General features: G+C 38.6%; 5 protein-coding genes across 10 annotated transcripts; 1 reads left to right on the top strand and 4 right to left on the bottom strand.

Annotated features, from left to right (window-relative positions):
- Window positions 1-1,771: 1,771 nt before the first annotated feature.
- LOC122397194 (glycine N-methyltransferase) lies at window positions 1,772-6,118 on the bottom strand. Of its 3 annotated transcripts, none has more exons than XM_043396179.1 (5): window positions 5,907-6,118; window positions 4,480-4,835; window positions 3,014-3,149; window positions 2,812-2,932; window positions 1,772-2,714 (listed from the first exon to the last, which is right to left on the bottom strand). In XM_043396179.1, the coding sequence occupies exons 2-5, from the start codon at window positions 4,811-4,813 to the stop codon at window positions 2,424-2,426; spliced, it is 882 nt and encodes a 293-aa protein (XP_043252114.1). In that variant the 5' UTR covers window positions 4,814-4,835; window positions 5,907-6,118; the 3' UTR covers window positions 1,772-2,423. The 3 variants fall into 3 exon arrangements, with proteins under 3 accessions (XP_043252114.1, XP_043252111.1, XP_043252112.1); XM_043396176.1 differs by having other exon boundaries at window positions 4,480-4,821; XM_043396177.1 differs by lacking the exon at window positions 5,907-6,118 and adding an exon at window positions 5,111-5,213 and having other exon boundaries at window positions 4,480-4,821.
- Window positions 6,119-6,712: 594 nt separating this feature from the next.
- On the bottom strand, window positions 6,713-9,906 carry LOC122397204 (zinc finger protein 706-like). Of its 2 annotated transcripts, XR_006259088.1 has the most exons (4): window positions 9,537-9,906; window positions 8,336-8,480; window positions 7,862-8,266; window positions 6,713-7,774 (listed from the first exon to the last, which is right to left on the bottom strand). XR_006259088.1 is itself a non-coding variant. In XM_043396202.1 (3 exons), exons 2-3 carry the CDS (start codon window positions 8,477-8,479, stop codon window positions 8,177-8,179), a joined length of 234 nt encoding a protein of 77 aa, XP_043252137.1. In that variant the 5' UTR covers window position 8,480; window positions 9,537-9,906; the 3' UTR covers window positions 6,713-8,176. The 2 variants fall into 2 exon arrangements, 1 of the variants encoding a protein (XP_043252137.1); XM_043396202.1 differs by having other exon boundaries at window positions 6,713-8,266.
- Window positions 9,907-10,271: 365 nt separating this feature from the next.
- Window positions 10,272-16,554, bottom strand: LOC122397102 (alpha-soluble NSF attachment protein). The gene is made up of 6 exons (XM_043395976.1): window positions 16,477-16,554; window positions 15,881-16,192; window positions 15,074-15,270; window positions 14,731-14,996; window positions 14,466-14,639; window positions 10,272-14,324 (listed from the first exon to the last, which is right to left on the bottom strand). Exons 2-6 carry the CDS (start codon window positions 15,967-15,969, stop codon window positions 14,175-14,177), a joined length of 876 nt encoding a protein of 291 aa, XP_043251911.1. The 5' UTR covers window positions 15,970-16,192; window positions 16,477-16,554; the 3' UTR covers window positions 10,272-14,174.
- On the top strand, window positions 16,500-19,934 carry LOC122397100 (T-cell immunomodulatory protein). Of its 2 annotated transcripts, none has more exons than XM_043395972.1 (3): window positions 16,500-16,624; window positions 17,307-18,843; window positions 19,161-19,934. In XM_043395972.1, the coding sequence occupies exons 2-3, from the start codon at window positions 17,323-17,325 to the stop codon at window positions 19,422-19,424; spliced, it is 1,785 nt and encodes a 594-aa protein (XP_043251907.1). In that variant the 5' UTR covers window positions 16,500-16,624; window positions 17,307-17,322; the 3' UTR covers window positions 19,425-19,934. The 2 variants fall into 2 exon arrangements, with proteins under 2 accessions (XP_043251907.1, XP_043251908.1); XM_043395973.1 differs by lacking the exon at window positions 16,500-16,624 and adding an exon at window positions 16,697-16,790.
- Window positions 19,711-22,189, bottom strand: LOC122397101 (cyclin-dependent-like kinase 5). Of its 2 annotated transcripts, XM_043395974.1 has the most exons (7): window positions 21,986-22,189; window positions 21,715-21,803; window positions 21,436-21,629; window positions 21,270-21,357; window positions 21,021-21,192; window positions 20,323-20,540; window positions 19,711-20,064 (listed from the first exon to the last, which is right to left on the bottom strand). In XM_043395974.1, the coding sequence occupies exons 1-7, from the start codon at window positions 22,020-22,022 to the stop codon at window positions 19,957-19,959; spliced, it is 906 nt and encodes a 301-aa protein (XP_043251909.1). In that variant the 5' UTR covers window positions 22,023-22,189; the 3' UTR covers window positions 19,711-19,956. The 2 variants fall into 2 exon arrangements, with proteins under 2 accessions (XP_043251909.1, XP_043251910.1); XM_043395975.1 differs by lacking the exon at window positions 21,986-22,189 and having other exon boundaries at window positions 21,436-21,678; window positions 21,715-21,777.
- Between the last annotated feature and the right edge of the window lie 1,049 nt (window positions 22,190-23,238).

Here is a 23,238-nt window from a genome sequence, read left to right as displayed (position 1 = left end):
TATTATCAGAAGATTGAACAAAAAATATAAGTTCTAACGGAATTTAATAATATTCCTTTTTTTTTTGGTGGGTGTTATTGAAAACAAAAATAAGAAGTCAAGTGCCCAAAAGGTTAAATAAAATGTCACCAGGTCCCTCTCCAAAATCCAGATCCCCGGGGATCCTTTTGCAGCACTCGGTGAACGGACGAGCCTCTTGCGAGCTCTCGTAAAAATTCTGATCGTGCGATCTCGACGCGAGCCAGCGAACGAAACACGATGAACAAAAAAAAAAGAAAAAAAAAAGAACAAAAAAAGAAAATATATGCTGGTCCTGCGCGCGACGATCTTCGCCGCGTTGTTGTTCTTGTTGTTGTTCTCAGTCAGAGCGATCGTCGACGGCCGATCGATTCGAGGAATCAGCGGAAAGGACATCTAGGAAACCTGTCGAGTGCTCGTACCTCGGCTTCAACCTAACCTCAATGTCTACGCGTCCACTCGGAAGAGATTTACGATCGTCGCTGGTTCTATCACTTTATTCGCCTAACTTGACCAGCGTAACCTTGAAATCTACGACTAAAACGAATAATTGTAGAGCGGAGGTACCAAAGGGAGTATCAACCGAATCGATTGAAAACTAAAGTTAAACCCATGTGTGCAGATTCTATGACAGAATTCTTTTTACTCGATGCGAAAAATAAGAAGCAACTAGTCTGCTAGATAAATATTTTATTTGTAGAAAGATTCTGTAATGGAACGGATAACACGTTGACTGCCGTATCAATTTTCTATATCTAAGAATGCCCTAATCGTTTATTACGCTTGCAGAGTGAAAATTAAGAGATTTATTTATTTTATTATTTATGTTGTTTGAAAGTAAAGATTAGGGTAAACTCACCGGTGACCGCGGTGGCAGTGAACGTGTTGAGTTGTTGCAACGAAGCCGAGGCACGGACACGAAATTGTAGCGAGTATTCTGTTGAACGAACACACTTTAGAATTAAGTATTAGGTGAGAAAAGAAAAGAGTGCCCGGAAGGACGCTCGACCATCGAAACGGTATCTCGATTTTCTGTGGTCTAACGTTGCTAGTCTTCCCAATTTGTTTTCGAAACACGAAATGTAATAGGTTAGGAACAGTGATCGGAGGCGCGAAATCGATCGAGGAGCGTTTTACGAACTGTCGTCAACGACCGCTCGAAAGCATCGTCGAGAGATCAAATTGTAGCATCGAACGAAGCCTGGCTAGAATACTCAAAAGAAAAGCTGCTTCTGAACTTATAATAAAAAAAGATTAAAACTTTACGTTACGGTGTGTATGCGATTCAATCGATCGAGCATTTATTCACCCTTTTCTTTATTGTCTCCTTTAAGTTTCAAACTTGTCGAGCTTACGAAATGTTCTTAAGTCTATCAGTCGCCGTGTCATCGTGCATTTAAGTATTAAGGGAGGGAGGTGGGGGATTCTCGTGTAACGAGTTCAAAAAATCGATTTTTCATTTTTCTCGTAAATCAAAATTAGGATCGAATTCGCAAAGATAATTAAATTATTTTATTACGAATTTTGAACACGTTTTTGTTAAAACCATATTTTTTAAATTGGTATCTAGGACAACTCAAAAAATAATTAACTAATCGATTTCAAACGCAGACCATTTTATTTGTTATATTTTGTCAGATTTTATTCATATTGTTTTTTCCATCGATATAAGATTAAGTCATTTAAAGAGAAAAAGTGATTTTTCTTTTAAACGTTATAAACTTGCAAATTTCCGTTTTTTTTTGTTTTAAAAACAGGTTCAATACCAGCGTAAACTAATTTTAAGAAAACAGTTCGCTCTTTGCATTTAGATGAATGTACCATATGCTACAGAAGAAACAAACAACAGCTACATCGTCGAAGAGGTTAAGAAGATACTACATTAATTAATAAATAATAAATAAACTTGTTTTCTGTAATTTAAAAATGTTTCCTTATTCCCTCTTTTTCTCAAAAGCATTCAATCCAAACAATAGTTGCTTTTGAAGCTATTACATGAGAATCCTCCCTTAAAGAAATATAACTTTTAGGTGTAGAATCTCATGTTAAAATTTTATTGTCGATCATTCGAATCATAGTAATATGTCTTCCTATACACGTGTAAGGGCTAATTCGGTTCGTGAACGATCGATTTTTGGTCCTTACTTCGCAAAATGTTAAAATGAAAATGAATTTACGCCAACGTTACAGATACAAACGTACGAGTTTACGACGCGCGTCACTAGGCGGCGCTCGTTGTCTCCGACCAAGTAACAAACTCTCTAGATGACGCAGTTTTCTTTATCCCTTCCGTCTTTCACGGAACGCCAGAGATAATTTAGATTGGCCCCGTTCATTTTTAGGTGAATCGCTCGCAAAATGAAAGACCACGAAGAGCAGATATCGGAACAATTCTCGCGTTATCTTTAGACTGGTTTCTCCATCACGTGTATGTAGAAGCCAGGATGCTTGACCTCGTCGAGGGCCTTGAAGTCCCCGTAGATGACGTGCTTCGCCCTGTAGTGGAACGCCTCGTCCACCATATCCGTGAACACTTTCAGTCTGTGAGGATAATAGGAGAGCCTGAATTCGCTGACGTGCTCTTGATTTTCATCGGCCTCGGCGTCCTCCAAGGTAATCATGTAGTCTAGAGTGACGATTGCTGGCTTCCCGGAGACGAACAGTACCGAAGCCTTGATGGTCGTCATGTGTTGACTCTGAAATCACGCGTGAAACGTGCTTTTTAACGACAATGTTTTCAAAAGAATTAGTCTGTTTCTTTTATGTTTCCTCGAGAACTCTCAAAATACTTACGTTATAGTATATACATTTTGGCGGTATATCGCCAGTCTCGATTATGTAATCGTAATTCCTGTGATCGATCAACAGCAAACCGCCGGGTTTCACGCAACGCTCGAAGTTCAATAGAGCTTGTCTGCAAACAACGACGAAAGAAAATATAAACAAAACAAGCTCGATTAAAAGCTATAAACAAATTAGCTCGTGTCCGTTCTACCTCTGTTCTCGTTGATCGCCGAACGTGTCCGGCATGTGGGCGAAACTGTTCCCCAAGCAGATTACCGCGTCGAAACCCCCTCCTATCAGATTACGAATATCGTTCGGCAGGGTCAACCAATTTGCCTCTTCGATCACTGTTAACAAACGAACCACGAATTATTATAGTCGTTGTCCCGTCCTGTGCCCGATACGCAGTAAAGTCACTTTCTCTTTTGTGCAAAGTTCTAATTTTGTTGGTCGGAAAGTGTACAATATTCAACAAAATAAGAAATAGCCAGACCTAACCTAACTTTCCGTCCCCTCTAGTCTCGCCAAATTTCGTGTTAATTGATCGCGAGTGTTATTCGAAAGAAGAGCCTAAAAATAGTGTTGTCATTCCATTAGTAATAATGTGGATTATCTCTTCGTTCAAGATTATCTCCTCGACGAGCAAACTACAGGGGTATTCCCCCTAGTGGCGGGGATATAAATGCTACTAGAAAGTTAGAGATCTGTTTCGTGCATAGAGAGATGTTAGTGCACGCGTCGAACCCTGCCCTATCAGATGACGGATATCGTTCGGCAGGGTCAACCAATTTGCCTCTTCAATCACTGTTAACAAACGAACCACGAATTATTATAGTCGTTGTCCCGTCCCGTGCCCGATACGCAGTAAAGTCACTTTCTCTTTTGTGCAAAGTTCTAATTTTGTTGGTCGGAAAGTGTACAATATTCAACAAAATAAGAAATAGCCAGACCTAACCTAACTTTCCGTCCCCTCTAGTCTCGCCAAATTTCGTGTTAATTGATCGCGAGTGTTATTCGAAAGAAGAGCCTAAAAATAGTGTTGTCATTCCATTAGTAATAATGTGGATTATCTCTTCGTTCAAGATTATCTCCTCGACGAGCAAACTACAGGGGTATTCCCCCTAGTGGCGGGGATATAAATGCTACTAGAAAGTTAGAGATCTGTTTCGTGCATAGAGAGATGTTAGTGCACGCGTCGAACCCTGCCCTATCAGATGACGGATATCGTTCGGCAGGGTCAACCGATTTGCCTCTTCAATCACTGTTAACAAACGAACCACGAATTATTATAGTCGTTGTCCCGTCCCGTGCCCGATACGCAGTAAAGTCACTTTCTCTTTTGTGTAAAGTTCTAATTTTATTGGCCGGAAAGCGTATAATATTCAACGAAATAAGAAATAGCCAGACCTAACCTAACTTTCCGTTCCCTCTAGTCTCGCCAAATTTCGTGTTAATTGATCGCGAGTGTTATTCGAAAGAAGACTCTAAAAAAAGTGTTGTCATTCCATTAGTAATAATGTGGATTATCTCTTCGTTCAAGATTATCCGATTGCGGATCACATTACCAAACTACAGGCGTACTCCCCCTAGTGGCGGGGATATAAATGCTACTAAAAGGTTAGAGATCTGTTTCGTGCATAAAGAGATTTTACTGCACGCGTATCGAAAACCATTTACCCCACTTGTCGAATGCCTCTTCCTTCCGACGCTCCCACCTGGACTTCAGAGCATATTTCAGCATTTTGTCTGAAGCGTCTACGCTGACCACCTCGAAGCCTTCCTCGAGGAGCATCACCGAGTCGACGCCAGTGCCGCATGCCACGTCCAATATCCTATGACACCCTTTGTCTCGAAGCAGACCCACCAAGAAGTCCCGATAATTCTGGGTTCTTTGTTTCTTATCGCCGATGAACACCTCCCAGACCTTGGCTGCTCTTCCATCCGCGTATTGGTCGCGGATACCCTCAGCTGCAGTGCCGAGAGACCGAGTACGGAACACCGAATCCATCATTTCTTCCCCTGGCAAATCGAAATTACGTTCAACGATATACAGTATTTTTTCAAGAATTTTTTTTTACAACGAATTTAGTTTTCACATATTGGTCAAATTGTTTGTATCAAAATGAGACCAAACACGATACATATGTTTCAAATTTAATTGGCACTGGAAAGAATATTAGCAACAACGGTTGAGCGTCACTGTTCTATGCTGAAAGCAATGGTCAATTTGTCAAATTTATATTTGGCGAACAAGTCGATAATAATAACGTAATAATTTTAATAAAATTCGATTTCTCTATCGTATTACCCCTCCCAGGTCAAGGAACGTTGTACAAATAACTTTGTATCTTCGATAGGTTACAAAACAACACGTAAATGTGTATGTATATTTACGACCTTTTCCACGAGTGACTTTTACATTATCGTATCTTCGAAGAACAAAAGAACAGAGTGGAACATTCAGTGCATTCCAAAGCTTTCTGGAAAATACTAAATCTTGAATGCCTTGTAACTTGAACATATTGCTTTCAAAAATTTATTCACTGATCACATTTAAACAGTAAAAGATCAAATTTATTTTCTATGTATATAATATTTGTAGGGTTATAAACGAAGGAAATGGAATAACCTTACCCATCATTTTTATATAGTTTTCTGTACTATATTACGTGTACGTGGAGTTAAAACGAATGCTACTAAAAACAGTATAACATGTTTGTTTCCAGCGCCTGGCTTTTAGTTAATTACTTTGATCAAAGGGAACTGTAAAAATAATCACAAACTCTCTTCAGTGTGGCCAAACGTACCGAAAATTGTGCGACTGGAATTAACTAGTTTTTATGTGTAATTTAAATGATCCGTGAAGAACACGATTAGATTATAACAAATCCGTTACGAAATACCGATAAATCATCGAAAAACAAAGTAATTACACAGAAACGTACTTTTGATTTCCCAACTGAAATCAGTCTGATGAAATTCTGTAGAGCAATTTCCCTTCCTGCATTTTCAATTTACTATTCTGTTGGTACTTCAATTAAAAAATGGGGAGGAGGGGGATGCCCGATTGTTACGATTCGTTAAAAAATATATATATATAGTACCTGTCCAACGAAGCGAATTATTGTTTTCTCGCCTCCCGAAGTAACTGGCAACAAAATTTACACAAATCGATTCGATAAATTACTAAAAAGAACGCTTAAATGCAAAATATTCCACAACGGTTTCGATGGAAGATGATTAAGATTTTCGAGAAAACATGAAAAATCGTCAACGTTCACGCGCCTCGAGGCAAATTGAAACTGAATGTATATGTATACGGACACGCACGTTTATAAAGACGCATGGACCATGGGTGGAGATGATGCAACGTATTCGGTCGAAAAAGTTGACAAACGATTACGACGCGGCAAAACTCAAATGTAATCAGCTAAGTAAAAATAACAATTTTTCTCCATTCCGACACATATTTCCGTATGATTGCTGCGTGATGTCATTATCGTTTTATCTAATTTTTGTTCGGTCTTTATCGTCAAAAGTAGTTGATAACAAGTAAATGTGAGATAGAAAATTGCTTTGCAACGATGCAATTGGGGATTTTTTAATCGAATTTGTTTATTACGTTTTAATCATTACTAAGAATTATTATACTGCCCTTTTAATTCGTGTGTAACGTAGTGTCGTTTGGCTACAAATTGACAAGCATGCCATTACTGTCAAATGGCATAAGAATTTATTATGTGTTTAGTCAATACGACCAAGTAGAACGAATCGATGCTCTGGAAAGTCTGGAAACAATTATATTATATAGAAAACGTAGTCATTGGTAAATATACAACAGAACGAAAAGACAAATTATTTATTTTTCAACAAATGTTTACGATACGTTTACCAAAAATCGAAAGCGAACGTTAAACATTACTTATAGAGAAAGATAATTAATCGACTATAATTACAGTATCGGAAACTATAACGACGTGTATAGGTACAATGGAGATTTGCGTTCTCGAGTTTATAAATTTCTAAATAGGTCGGGAACGCATACAAATCGTTTTGGCTAAATAACAATATAATCACAGTTTGTGGTGTAAAATTCTATAATTATTTTGTCAAAACAAATTACATAATTCGCTTACTTATATCTAATCTTGACACACGCTAGAAACTCCTATAAACGTCATCAATACTCGACGCTGATTGACGCGTTTTTAACGGAAATTCGGTGATTGTAAATAAGCATACTTTGAGACATAATATATCATGGTAATTATAGTAACGAAAACCGAGAATAACAGATTCTTTACTGAACATTAATTGATAAGTAAATGATCACATTGTGCAGTGCAGCATCGCTAGATTTCTTTCAATCCTTGGAAACAAATGTACCGTGCAATATGTATGCATTTAACGAAATCGATCTACATAAAAAAAAAAGAAAAGAATAAGTCGAATCAATTATTCTCGGTACGAAAGAAAAAAACGAACATTAAGTACTAAATGCAAAGTTTTAACTGTATAGAAAATAAAAATATTAAATTTTGTATCACGCTTACATCTCTTCTGTGAACGAATAAATCTATAAGAAAAATGAAATACAGGATATAAATGGTCGAACGTCTATGCCCAGATCTATGCAATACAATGTTTTAGTCATATAATATTCTTATGTAATAGAATAATTGGCAGAGACATAGTAAAATGGCAGTTCCTTGTAAATTATCTTCTCTATTGCTATTCACAATATTTCATTGCTCGGTAAATGTGTCGTTCGAATAAATTACATTCTGTTCAACTGTTAATTCAAGAATGCCTACGGCAACAGTCATTTTCGTAATCAAGTAATACGGTACGAAAGACATTTGTAATCACTGTGCATGTTTCTCTTATTCCTCATCGTTTCTTTTTGGCATTTGTGTCGGGATCTTTCTTCTCTATTTATAGAAAAACAAGGTAATTAATGCTGCTTTTCTGCCTGCGACATTGAAGTACATATAAATATTTAGAATTATTCTGCTAAATTGATTAACTTTATTTGTTAGCAATGTACATATTCATTTACTTTTATGCTAAAGTGAGAATTTAGCAATCATGGATTAGACGCAGAACGACGGACATCTTTGGAAGAAAATTAAAGTATCATCCTGCGAGAGAGCCTTCGATAGTGTCGTAGTTCGGGGTTGTGCACGAAAATTCATTTTTTCAAACGTGCAATAGTTCATGTTAAACACTAATAAGGTTTAATTTATTTCTTTCTTTGAGACTATGTAATGATTGGTTGAACGTTAAACTATATCACTTTTGTCATTTGCAGTTAACTTCCTTTTTTTTTTTTTGCTTCAACCTCTGCTCTTCTCCTTTACAATAGATCCTACCCTCATACATTCTTTAAATCCTCCGGTAACTCCGTTTTCGGATGTTTGTTTTCAAAGTGTTGCTTGTAAGTCTTTGGATCTGGCATCTGGGCCTATAAACGCATCAAATATCAAACGTTAAGTTAGCGACGACGATCGAGCGGATCGTACAATGTACTTACCTTACAAACTGTACACACATGTACCAAAGCTTTCTGAGCTGCCTTTTTTTGGTCATTGGCACTGTGTCCTTGCTGCTTTTTCACTTTGGCAGCTTTCTCTGCTGCCTTAGCCTGCGACTGAATTCTTTGTTGTCCTCGAGTCATTCTGAAAGCAATGAAAAATATTATTTTGTCAAGTATCTTCCAGCAAGCTTTTGTATGCTTTGGAATCGTATAAAAGTTTACGGTACAATTATTTACAGATCTCCTTAACATCGATGTTGTTCGTTCCATGCACGTATACTTTTTTGGCACTTTAAATTTTCTTTGGTTCTATGATAGGTAATAAACGAATAGTAGTTGTGTGACAGATGTAGCACTCAGAACAAGGAAAATTAAGAAAGTAGATACATACAAACATATGCTTTATTAATCATTTTATAAACACGATACAATAATTTCCTCTTTATAATTACAAAGAATCTTTAACAGTATCTATTTACATTTACTATTGTTTCGATAATCTAACAATTTAGCTTCTCTAATGCCCTTGGAACAGTTTATTCAATAATACTTTTATCCAAGCAATCGATATACTTGCGAAAGGAACCATTTGCTCTAAAATGTCTCAAGCGAGCGTTTCATCTTGCAGGTACGTTCCACCCAGTTCCTCTTGTGTTCGGGTCAACAAGCATGGAATTATTTAGAAACGAACAACTATGTACGAAACGGTATTGTTGCATAATTGAAATACTCCGAACGAAGTACCAATTTATTATTTTGTTTTCACACGTGCGCAATCATTACCTGCGAGCTTATCTCTTGACACAAAATACCATTGTTGCGTGCGAAAAACTGAGATAACCGTGAGACAAAGCAATACGTCGTACGAAATAGTGGTATGAAACTTTAACGAGAGATTATTTCGAAAGTGGCCAAGTCAGCATCGCACATCTTCGTTCGACTGTGCAGTCTTTGTTCCTTTCTCTTTTAGAGACTATCATTGCGTACTTTCTCTTCTATCGAGATTACTTCGATACGTACCCAACCTATAAAAATCGGTGTACGAAGGTGCCACAAGATTTATCCGGCGACGTTACGCTTCGTGTTGAGATAAAGTCGGGCAGATTTCGATCGGGCAATTAAACGGGACGCACGATTACGACGAGAAAAGATAGAAACGTTCCGAGGGTAACAGTTTCACGAGTAATGGATCGCTCACCTGATCGAGGATGAACGTACTCGAACGTTATGATTCCCTTGCCACCTCGATGATCCGGGGCTCGATTTTCCGTAACCACGAACAGAGCAATTTTATCGGTTTTATGTTTCTCCGCACGATCGAGAATCGTCGACGAAGAGGGGAACTCGACGAACGGAAACGGAGCACGTTTAAAAACGATGGCAACGGCACGTCTGTCGGGACGAGCACCTGGACGAGCAGTCTTCGATCATCCGCGCGTCAAGTACTGCCTTCCGAACGGGGAATCGTCGTGTGGTGTGTCATCTATGACATGTACGGGGAAAAATGGATCGAAACGATTATTTAAAATCCCGGTACGATCGCGACCGGTCACCGTCAGGTTTCGGGTCTCCTAGTTCCTCGTACGTCCACGGATCGTGGTACTCGTTGAGATTGAAATTGGCTTTAATCGATATTTAAATATTAAGGCTTTTAGGTTCAGTGACCGCATTCTTGAATACGCGAGGAACTTACACGCGCTTCGTCTGTGTTGGAACAGACTCTTCCAATGAGGAAGACTTCCTTCTGCGATCGTCCACTGCCATTGGTTAACATTTTAGGCGCTCTTTTTTCAAACGTAATTAATACGCCTCGTAATACCAAATATCAGTGATATTCAGAACAGGATTCCTATATTAATTCGATAGAACGATTATGATAAATACACTGTGCAAGTTTAAACTCCTTTCTCTTTATTCTACGAACAAACTCCCTTTACAAACCTTTCATATCTGAAATTCATCGTTCATCGACTTAACTCGAAATATTTCGATAATCTCTATTCAATGATCCAGACACCAATGCAGAATTCGTATCCAATTATCTTTATTTACAAAGTAAATCTATCGTTATATGTGATCGACTACACGCAATAGAACATGAGAAACGGTGTACCTCTTCTTCTACATTGTTATTGCATATTTATGTTTTATATAAAAAAGAAAACTACGCATGCTTCGAACGAGTAATTTCATTAAATTGCTGACAAACGTAGAGCTCTATTATATTGTCTATATCGCTACTATGCTAGAGTTTCGAAAATGCGTAGAGTGTTAAATTAATTTTATTGAATAATATGTAGGACGCTTTATAAAATGGTTACCAGTTGTCTAGATACTTTTTTCTTTTTTTTTTTGCTGCGTACGGTATTACCCTTGTTATCAATAACGGGGTTGTAATAGCTTTTTAAGCACATCAACATTGCCATTAGGGAATCTATTTAAGTGGGTGCTGTAAACTTTGTTGAAACTCGACATACTACTGTAAGTAGCCAACGTGTTACATATTCTAGGATGTCCCAAAATACGTAGTACAAAATTGCTTGTGACGAATATTTTCAGATACCTAGTATGCTAACGTAAAAGCCACGTTACAAAACGTCTCTATCGATTTTAATGTAGTTTCATTTTAATCGTAAATTAAAAAACGATATACACAATACACCAACATACTTATATATATATACAGATAAATAAATAAACTTTAACACGCACAACGAAAATTAATTACGATAATACGCTTTCAGAGTATCCGGTACGTATGTTCTTCGACTTTTTTACGAACGGAAATTTAAACAGAGTAACAAACAAATACAACGAAATAAACTTTGAATTATACGATCAACATTAAACGGGAACGGAACGTTGTACATATTTGCTCGCATCGATACGTCAATAGATCGTGTGTTGTTGCAATGGCTACTTTCTTTCGACACTAGGAGAAAAGTAGTATAGAGTACACGTTGGTCGATAAATATTAATTAGCTTAACTTCACAGATTATCAAAGTTTCGAAAGAGCGTAGCCGCTATCGATGCATTCATAAATTGTATAATATAGTGTGAAATTATAGCCCGGTTATACAATCTCGATAATATACGCATAATTGTGAATGTGATTATCGGGAGATGATAATTAACGACTCTATTAAGACCATACTACTGCTATCGAAGAAGCAGGTATTAATCATAGGTATTGACCAATGAATAATACCCATTGGTCGAGAAATTAGAATTACGAAACTAATATACATATACATATGTGTGCCTATATATTAGAGATCACCATTGCAAGCGTATCCAAAATACATGAATGCCAGTGTTGGCCAACAGTTATTTCGAATAACGAATAAATTTATTTATTTTGTCATTTATAATGATAACTAACCGTTTTCGGTACATCTTATTTTTTTAGATTTTGTATGACTTTTATCGACGTACGTAAACGGTTAATTTCATAAAGCAGTTTCCTTTCTCCATTATTCTTGCTTGCTCATAAAAGCATGTGACTCGTATCGGTCAACATTCCTTTCTTTACAAATACAATATTGTGACATCGTACTTGTTATTTTCAATAACAAGCTATTTTTACTTCTACGGTAGAAGTAGGTATACATAATGTTGATGGTAGTTTTAGTGTTAAGCAAACAACTTAACATTTATAGCCATTTGTTTTCATTCGTTACTCCCTACGTGTGCACAGCAATAGAACAAATTCTGTTCACTCGACCAGAGGGCCAATACACGAATAACTAATAATATTGAATGTACGACAAACAAAAAATAAGATTTCATCTGTTGTTCCTTATTTGAACAATGATTTATTCGAATTGGCACACGTGTATTTTAATATCCGTGTATTAAATACACGTTGTAAATCATGACCTCTAGTATATACATAAATGTGTATAAAGAATTTGTTACATGGAAGATTACATGGTAGTAGTTGCTACTTCTCGCATACGTTTAAATCCTGCGATTTCTTTTTGACGAAAGTAAAAGATCAACGAATTTCTTTACAATGACGTGTTTCTTTCTTTTTTTTTAAAGAAAGTGAAGCGTAAATTATCTGCATTAACAATTGCGTTTCACTTCGTACGCTGATGTCAGTTCACGCTCCGTTACACCCTGTGCATGTAAGTTCTTATTTCTATTCCTATTACCTTTTCATACATGTCTAGTAAATATATCCAAACGATACAGCTTGTTTCGAATAGAAAATGCTGTGGTAAAATTGAAATGTATCCTCGGTTAAATTAATCAGAAATAAATTAACGTTTACATGTTTAAATCCTCGCTAATTTCTAATATGCACTATACATGCTACCTCTACATACAAATATACATCGATAAAAATCAATTTTTTCAACATTACAAATATATAAATAACAGTACTTTATAAAATACAACGAAGAACAAAGTTATGTAAAATACAATTATAATCGGAGCCGGCGTTCGAGTTGCTAAATTTCTCTCTCTCTCTATCTCTATGGTATTTCTAATTTAGGCTCCATTTTGTAACTTATGTTACGAATCAAAGATAAACGAAATCGTAATTTTAAAAATTTAAATTAATACGAATGTAATATTTCATTAAACAACGATATTATTACACAAATTATTGTCAAGCTTAGGCACAGCCTTTTTAGAAACGTATTTTAAATGTTTTTGAACAAAAAAGTTTGCTAATAATTTTCTCAGTCTCTACTTCATCAGTAAAAAAATTGATATGGAAAGTTTGAAGATGGGCAGAATTCTTGTCTAGCTAAAAATCTCAAACAATGAATGGGGAATAAACAATATTTTATTCGTTATTGGTCGAATGAAAATTAGAATTTACCCATCTCTGTGAAAAACTACGCTCAATTAAGTTCTATCAATTTTTAAGTTTTTCTTTGTTATCGAAGCAACCCGATTTGTTGGCCGGCCCTGATTATAACATTTACACTTAAATGCATATCATGATCACGTTCGTTACCCTTTCCGAAAATTAAGTTTAACCATAAAGAAAATGTGCTCGATACTTCTTTACAAATGCTACATAAACGTAAAAGAAACATCGATATACGAGAATCGATTGGTGCCGAATGTGTACTTAAAGATTAAAATTACATATTCGCTACGTTTTTCGGAGCAGAATTTCGAAAGGGAAAGAAAATTTTATATCGACAGAAAGTATAATTAATCTGAAAAGAGCAATGGGTTTACCATATTTATTATTCCGATACTCTGGCAGTATAAAGGTAGCAACCGACGATCTACCATTTTGTTACAATGTCCAGAAAGAACGTGACAATATTAAACGATGTCACGAATACAAAACAAGAACAGGCCAAATAAGTTTTCGTTCTACAACGTACATTTGAAACTGTACCACAATCTACAGAAACCGTTAAACTTATGAAAATTAATTGTTTGTTTTTTTTTTTTGTTTTTTTTTATCTCCAGAACTCATTTCGATTGTACGCGATCTGAATAAAATTACACAAAGCTGTGGGGCTCATTGGCAAGCTATTTATATATTTATAAGTATGAATACCAACAGGATTCCAATATTATTTATTTCTATGTTTACTCGTATGCCCTGTATATCGGCATTTTGAATGACCTAATATAAGTTCCATAGAATATTTAAAGTTCATTCTTCGTACTCTGATGACAATACTCTATGCGTATATGATAACTCAATAGATGAACATGTAATAGTTGCCAAGAGTGCTAGGAGATGTTATGAAAAATATATTTGGGTATAAAAACGAAACTACTTTACAAATTCCACTGAAAGCAGGGTTGAATTAATAATATCATCGATAGGAAATAGCACAAAAGAGGAACAACCGATCAGCGTAAGTCTGGATTATCGTTAACTTGCTTTTTAATACGTAATAATACTGTTGTGTACCACTGATCCAATCGTGAGATTGAGTCATATTCCTTTACTGCTTCTGTAAAACCTTCGAGGTGTTGTTCCTCGAGGTGTTCTATTAGTGTCTGAAATAGAAATTAAAACGTCCACTATATCAAAACTTGATACTCGATTAGTACTTTCGATAGATCGTAATTTCTAAGGTACCCAAATTTCTGGATTTTTTTATTTAGGTCGATAACGGAGTATATTTTTCTGTCACGTACCTTTATCAGTTTATACTCCCTGGAGTCTTGGAATGCAGGATATTGTTCTTGATAACGTTCGATCGCATGTTGTGCATTTAATGCATCAACGCATAAGTGACATAACGCCGCTCGAAAGAAGTAATCCTTTGCACTGTATTTCAATAGAGAACTTTCTAAAGATGCAGAGGCAACCTGTAACATTAACAAAAAACATAAATTCTTTAATATTTCGTAGCTTTTTTTTTACGTAAAAAGAAATTTCTAAAAGTGACTTTGAAATTACCTGTTCATAAATTTGTATAGCCTTATCATAATTTTCAAGTTGCGCGGCGTATTGTGCAACTTTCAAAAGACACTTATTGGCGGAGGAATTGCTTTCTTCTCCACGGAAGTAGTCGGCAGCTTGCTCGTAATGATTAACAGCTTGCTCGAGATCTACCGCCTCGCTTTCGTACATTTCGGCTATGCTTTGATGATGCTTGGCTGCCATTGTAAATCGACCCATGTCGGTGTAAATCTCGATCGCCTTCAGCAGACAACTAATTGCCTCTGTAAATAAATTAGAATGTAAAATTGCATCGTCGGTTCGCGTATAAAAACAAAAAACGAAAGCTGTATAATTATACCATTTATATTGGATTTCTTAAAGCAATTAGCAGCATCTACATAATTGGTGGCGGCGTCGTGGCGACTGCCTGCTTTTAGGTGCAACTCGGCTGCTTCGAGGAAAGCACTGCCAGCCGAACTCCATTTCTTTGCCATCTTGAACATATTTGCAGCGCGTTGGTAACATTCTACAGCCTCTTCTACTTTTGACGATCCCCTGCAATAGAAAAATTAAAATAAACTTAAAGTAAATCGAATTTTAAATTATTAAGTTTCGAGGAGAACAAAATATTTATTTACGGAAAAAGTTCAAATCACAAAAAAAATTTATCTGAAAACAGAAACATTTCATAGTTCTATAGCGTAGTACGACGCTACTTGTTGCCTAATATTTTTTCATCTAACGTTAAAGTTCATTGAACAAAGAACACTAGTCGCGCAACTCTCGACAAGCGATAATCACGAATACGAAAAAGCTGGAAATTCGGAACAAATAATAGAATGCAGTAAATAACGTGAAATTCACTGTCGTTAAAAAAAATCACTGCCTTCGTGATTCCTTACGAGGGTGCTTAATTTAGTTTTGACATGCTATACTACGACTGAACGACAACCGTTACATATACAGATATACGGACGAATGCAAACGCACGATAAATTAACGATGCACCAACATGGGAAAAAAACTATCGCGGGGAAACGAAAACGTCTATCGATACGCGGGAGAAGGACGAAACCAATCGAACCGAGTGAATCGAAGTAACGCGAACCGTGGTGCAGGGTACGAGTGACGGAATAGTTGAAGCAAATCAATGTAGTGAACTTGCCTGAACAGCGAGCCGAAGAAACCCTTCGAGCTCAGTTTCTTCTCGGCCTCGGCCAGTAGTTGTATCGCTTTCTGTTCGTTGTCAGCCATCGTTTCGCACAATCGTGACGCGCAACAACTTTAAATAAACGTCTCAAATCATGAACTCCGGACAAAAGTACACCTCCCACGAATCGACGTCACTAAAGTCAATGAAAGTGAATCAAGTGTCGTCCACTGCAGGCTCGCCAATCTCGTGAACGAACACCACCATAGATTAAAGCCCCGTTTCCAACGACGACCATTGCCCAGCGACACAAGATTTGAAGAATTCCTAGCTCAGCGGAAAGGACGGGTATAAATAATAAGAACACTTAAACTGGTCTGAATTTGTAATTATACATGTCACAGATATTAATAATAAACATGTAATATAATGTAATATAAATATTTTTACGAATCACCCAGTGGGTATTGCAAATCAGAAGAAAGTTTAAATTTATTAAACAATGCCATTACAGCATATTAAATTGCAAAGAAGATCTCATCCAAGAAATAATTAAAAACGCTTGTTTATTATTTATAACGAATAGTTAGTTCTAAACATTGTTATATTACCGTTCGTTGATACGTTTGTCCACAATGGTTGGAACGTGTCTCGTCCGCGTCGTTGCTATAGGCTTGACACTCTTGACAGCACTTGACAGATTTCGAGGATCGTGAGTCAACCAGTCAACTGTCAGAGCAGCATGCACGACGCAGTTGGGTATGTATGCGTAACCATTAAAACAATAATTACTATATCGTGACCACGATTACGAATATTTACATTTGTAGACAATTTCGTAGCAAGCGACGCATCGATATCGCACGTTCTCGAAACTCACGATGCGTCACGTTCGTTGTGTTTTACGGGATAGGAATGTTTTTAGGTTAGATGTTTCATTTGATTGATAGCTTTTTGTAAAAATTTTCCGTTTTGGACGACGAGTTAAAGAACAAGACAGTAACACGGATCCTGATCGTTCCAACGCTCGAATTCACGAACCTCGTTGCTACTGATTTTGTTCAAATCTATCGTACTCCATGTCAGAATTGGGCATTATTAATTCCTTTGCCTTAGAATTTTATTTAGAGACAGTGTGTGTGTGTCACGATCATGTACCAAATTTATTATTCGCGGTAATGAACGACCAATTTGCTATTATGACAACTTTGTCATATTTGTCCCATAATTCGAATCGCAAGATATTTTATTGACTTTGTCTCATTTTAGTTTGCTTCTGTAACAAAAAAAAAAAATTCGATTCTTGCATAGTAAACAAAGGTAATATTGTTTCAGCATAACATGTTTCAGATGTCAGCTGGCAATTTCGTTACATCATGTGTACTGTTGTAATCGATGTTCAGTTTATTTAAATGAATTAACGAGTATATAAATTTTCCAGATAATTGGACGAAAGGATGTCGACAGAGTGGATCTTGGTATACGTGCTCGCTGTTGCGACTGCAACAGTGAAATGCAGCGACATAACTCCGGCGGTGTTCGGAGGTGTGCTCGACGGAATGCCAGCTGCCTTTGGGGACTTCAATTCGGACGAGTTGACCGACGTGTTTATGTTGCGGAAGAATGGAACCACCGTCGAGATATTCCTCGCCGCGGAACAGGAACCGCTCCTGAGGCCCAGCTCGAATCTGAGCTGTACATTTAAGCGTATCGTCGTCGGCGTTGTACCCGGAGACTTCGACGGGGACGTGTTCATGGATGTGTTGGTGGTCACGTACGACATGTCCGAGAGACTATCGTACGTTTACGTCCTGTGGGGCGGAAACGATCGACTGAACTGTACGGATGAGAACGAGCCGCTTATAAAGATGAAGGGTCAGCCGTTGGCGATGGACTATAACGGGGACATGATCATAGATCTGTTCGGGTTGGACAGGGAGAGCAGGAGGACATTTTGGATATTCGACCAGAGCAGGCGACGTCCTGAAGTCGTGCACATGAGGTCGCACAGCGATCCCATACCGCTGATCAGCCAACCGCATTCGAACGCCTATTTGGATTTAAACAGCGACTTCTTGGCGGATCTGGTCGTCACCACGAACAAATCTTTCGAAATTTGGCACGGCATCGAGGAAGGATTTTTCTTCCACAAGGATATAGAGTTTCCGTACGGTATCGTGCTGGACAGGAACCTTCACGTCGTGATGGGCCAATCCCTCTACTTGGACGTGGAATTGACCGGCAAGATGGATCTGCTTCTGCCTCTCTGTTTCGACGTGTCGTGCGCCAACAGCACGATCATGATGTACTCCGACAAGTGGTACAATCTCCAGGTGAACTTCAGGGACAGTAACAACATGTTGTGGGGTTTCGTGAGTCCTGACGGGCAACGGTACACCGACACGATCACTTTACGCGGCGGTGACTTCAACATGGACGGTTATCCCGATCTGTTGGCCACGTTGAAGTCGACCACCGGCAAGCAGAAGCAATCGTTCCTGTTGGAGAACGTCGCGTGCGACACCTGCACTGGCTTCGGGCGAAAGTTCGAAGTCAAGTGGCAAGCGTTAAACCCGTTTTACAACGAGACCGCGATGGCGGTGTTCTACGACTTCTACCAGGACGGGATTTTGGACGTCATCTTGGTGGACGTCGACAAAAGCACCGGTACTTATCGCACCGCCGCGTTCAAGAACAGCTTGGACTACGACGCGAATTTCGTGAAGGTTATGGTGCTGACCGGTCGCAACAACAGCATGTACCCGATCTCACCCGGATCATTGGGAAAGAAGAAACGAACCTATGGGACCAATCTGCCTGGTCCGTCGATAGCCTATCGGACCACCACGCAAGATGGCAGCCCACGAAACGCGATCGCCGCCCAGCTCCCACAGAGCGCGCACTTTTCGTTGAACTTACCTTACACGACGTTTGGTCTCGGTAGGACACCCAACTTTGTCGACGCTCTCACGATAGGGGTAAGTGAACGCAATACAGAAGGTTCGAGTTGACAATGGGACTGATACGATTAGATATCGAGCTATAGTATCATCGTCTATGGTGTTCATAAACATACCGATTAGACCTCAAAATATACGAGTACATAAGTATAACCATATTTTTGAGGAACGATCAAATGTAAATCTTTCTTGGAATTATCATACGAGTATCAATAGGATGGCATCCGTAGTATCGAATTTGTATCGTTCCCATCGCTAGGTACAGCGGACACAGTATTTTTAGTCGCATCGTCGTTGTTGTAATTTCTTTCCCCGTTTTTATTTGTTGCGAACAGGTGGGTGGGAAATCACGAGAGTGGCCACAAATCATTCCAAACTCCCAGATGGTAGTGATACCAAACCCGATAGCAGAACCATGGAGGTGGAAGGCGCAATTGTTCGTAACACCTAGCAAATTGATTCTGTTGAGCGCCGCCGCTTTGACCGGAACTTGCGGCTTGATATCGTTAATTATTGTCGGCTTGTATTGGAAGGAGCGAAGGGAAGATAAAATCGAGAAGCTTCAAGAAGCGCACAAATTTCATTTTGACGCGATGTAAAAGCAACAAAAGAAAAAAAAAAGGATAGAAATAAGAGTCCGTTTGCTTTGCTAGCCGTTAAGAAATGTATTTAATCGATATCGACGTGTAAATTATTTCTTAAGCGATAAATAAATAAATTAAGTAAATTAATAACTTAACAAATACAACAGCCTTACGAGAAAGTAAATAGGGGGGACTAAACGGACGCGTGAATGTACAAACGGATGGTACGCGATATTCGATCATTCGGTGAGCACTTGATCTGTCTCGTTCTCGAACGTTTTAGAGAGAATTAGCTTTTTCGTACGTTAGAGACTTACCGTCACTGATAAAATTGACAATTTATTGATTTCTCTTGGACATTCTTAGAAAACAGGACTCGTCGGTGTTTATTTCGCATCGTCGTCGACGGCACTGAATGCGAAACACACGTATATAATAGTAATATGTATATATTAACAAACGATCTTCATCGGTGTGATTTTGGTCGCCGCCGCCATCCGTACTCGGTACGCGCATTCGATCATCGGGCTAAACTAACCGGAATTCGCTACTGACAACGATCGTTTTTGATGGCAGGGTTCAAATCGTTGAAGTAGGGATGCGCCATTGCTTCGTCCGCCGACAATCGTAGCGCCGGATTACACACTAACAATCTCTGAAAGTACCAGTGAACTAATACTTTTAATTCTCATGCTTCGTCATTGACCTCTATACGAGACTTTTAAGTCCAACGAGACTCCGTGACGATGCAGAGGTTACCATTTTATAGAACGTATCACATGCACCGTTCGAACGGGAACTGTACTCTAAAAAAATGGCAGCCTCCGGAACGTCACGAAACTTCCAGGCTTACGCCTCGTCCAGTATATACAGATCAGTGCATTCGGGCCAAATCCATGCACAGATTCGTTACCTGCAGTAAGTCTCTGCCTTTGGAATTGAGTTTCGGCGTAACTTGAGCCAATCCTTGGCTGAAGCCAGGAGGGTACATTGGGAAGGGCTTGTAGTCGGGAAGAGTCGTGAAATCTGGCCATGTCGCTTCGGTCGGTGTGCCCAGCATCTTGAATATTTGCTTCAGTTGATCGTCCACGTCAGAACCAGGAAACAGCGGTCTGCCGGCGTTCGCCAGTTCTGCGCGTGAACGTCGAAGCGCATGTATTGATATACGTTCAGAACGCAAACTCTTCAATAGCTATTAAGAGCATCGGTAGTTATGAAAATAAATTGCCGTTACGTTCAGGCATTGCCGTTTAACACTCGTCGATAAGGTTGACCTAACAAACTTTGCCTTCGAAATAATTCTTTTTCTATTAATGGTCGCATGTTTACACGCGTAGACAAATATTAATTTCATTGATTCACGTAGCTTGTCGATACCGTCGTATCTTCGCTATTCTTAGAAATACGTGCTTCGACGGTGTGTAGCTTCTAGCGACTCTTCGATAACATAAATCGACGTTAACGCGTATTCTTAACCTTAAACGCGCATATTGTTATAAATATGTCTTACGGCGTAAGTCCTTAGTCGTTTTGGATCTTGATAATTTAACGATGTTTAAAAGCGTAAAGAAATAAAAGTTTTCTTAATTTAAATCTCTTATGACTACTTACCTGCGAATATACATCCGGCACTCCACATGTCGATGGACGTTGTGTATAATTTTGCTCCAAACAGAACATCTGGAGGACGGTACCATAGCGTCACAACTTCCGCGGAATAACATTTCACAGGAATTCCAAAGGCCCTCGCCAGTCCGAAGTCAGCCAATTTCAACTCCCTGTTCTGGAAGTGAGTTCGGGACAGGTCTTTAATGCTAGTAATACCTCCTTGCCGAATGGGTGGATTGCATAAACCTGTACCTTGTTAATTAACAAATTTTGTGGCTTGAGATCTCTGTGCAACACATTTCTGCTATGACAAAATGCCAATCCACGCAGTAACTGGTATCTGGAACGTACAAAAATTGTACAGTTATTATTACATCGTCTGGTATTGAAACTGCCAGTAACAGGCATTGCTTCTTACAGGAAAGTTTTGACGACGTCCAAATCGATTTCCCCGTTCAAACTGTCGAAATATTTTTTTAAATCCTGATCACAGTGTTCGAAGACCAATATCAGTTTCTTGTCGCTGTGCAACACGTCGTACAATCTGACTATATTTTTGTGTTTGAGCTCCTTTAGTAGACAAATCTCTCTGAGAGCGGAGGACGGTACACCCTGCATACCATAGAATTAAGTAATTGGGATTGCTATGGTGTATTTCATTCTCCATGCATTACGTCGAGGACTTATGTAAACTTACTTCGTCGTCATCATCCAATCGTACTCTTTTCAAGGCGACGATTTCGTGAGTCTCGCGGTTCTTCGCTTTGAAAACGGTTCCATAAGTGCCTGAAAAGTTAATTCTATAATAAATTTTCCTATTTCCGACGATAACTGCGCACATCCATCGTGGCTGTCAAAAGAACGTTCGTCGTAAGAACACCGGTGTCGGTTTTCCGAACGTGAAATTGCGCCAAAACGCTACTCGAACTTGGACGAAAAATGACGATCGGAAGTTTCGAGGCACTCACCTTCTCCTATTTTTTCGAGTTTCTCATATTTTTGCATATTTTTGCCAATACTACGGGCGGAATAGTCGCAGAGTGGTTAGCGCTGCACTCAAAACGGTCGTGCGCGAAATCACTGCTGGTGACGGCGCCACCCACGCCAAAACAGACGCCGGGGCGTCGCGACGACTTGTGCCTGCCGCTTCTTTTAAATCTTTTCCACCATTCTCCGTTAGATTCGACCTCTCATTTGTTTCAACGGACGTTCGATTCAAGTGGAAATATCGATTTTGGAATCTGTTTTAAATCGAAATTACTAGAATCGAATTAGTTAAAATATCGAATCCCAGTTCGATATGTTTTATCGGTAACGTAGAGATGCCAGACGGAGCCCCGGGTGCACCACCGGGGACACCTCATTCCACTTTCTCACACGCCTGTAGGAAAATTCAGAAGTACATACACAGTGATGCCAGAAAAGCACCGTCGGGTGCACACTCACACATGCCAGATACGCGTACGTGAGCTCGTGGAGTTTCGGAAAGACGACAAAGGCAAACTGACGCATGCCCTCTTTCTCGATTCTCCGAAGCTGCCCGAAGTAATTTCGGACCGCTTCGTGGGAGTCGAGAAAGAAAGGCTCCCATTTGCCTTCTCGCTCTTAACAACTGAAATCCGACCTCCAGTCAACGGCATACGATTTGGATTCTCGAGCCGAGATTCTCGACTGCCCAGGCATTTTTACTTTCCGACCTATATGTATAGGCGCACATAAGCAAAGTACCCATAATGAAAAAAAAATTTTATAAAATTCATTTTACGGAAATACACGTTTTAAGACCTCCTGATCACATTTTAATTATTGAAAAAAAAGAACTTTTTTTTTATTACCATGTATGAGCACACATATGTATATTATTATTACGATTGAGTATAAATAGCTAAATGAATTTAAATGAAACTTTACATTTAAGTTTTATGTTCTCATTTCAAAGTCCGGTTAGACTTTGACTATAATCAGTCCATGGATAATAATGATTATACCTCTTGTTTCATAGTTGTTCCGATATATGTATAGGCATAATGTATAAAAAATCTTTTAAATGTTTCATATAAATCTTAGGACGAATTAAATTTTATATATGTTAGACAGACGCGTAGAATGGAATTAGGAATTAAGAAATACGCAGGGTATTCGTATACATGCTTTATTCCCGTTCTTTCAGCGTCGGAAAAACAAATGAGCCCGTCCTGGGCCTAGACCCTCGCCTTTGTCG

The sequence above is a fragment of the Colletes gigas genome, unplaced genomic scaffold, assembly GCF_013123115.1.
Source record: "Colletes gigas isolate AHSC1104 unplaced genomic scaffold, ASM1312311v1 Colletes_gigas_Sc00009, whole genome shotgun sequence".
NCBI lineage: Eukaryota > Metazoa > Arthropoda > Insecta > Hymenoptera > Colletidae > Colletes > Colletes gigas.
Note: the sequence above shows the minus strand (reverse complement) of the source record. Positions and strands in the feature narration are given on the sequence as shown.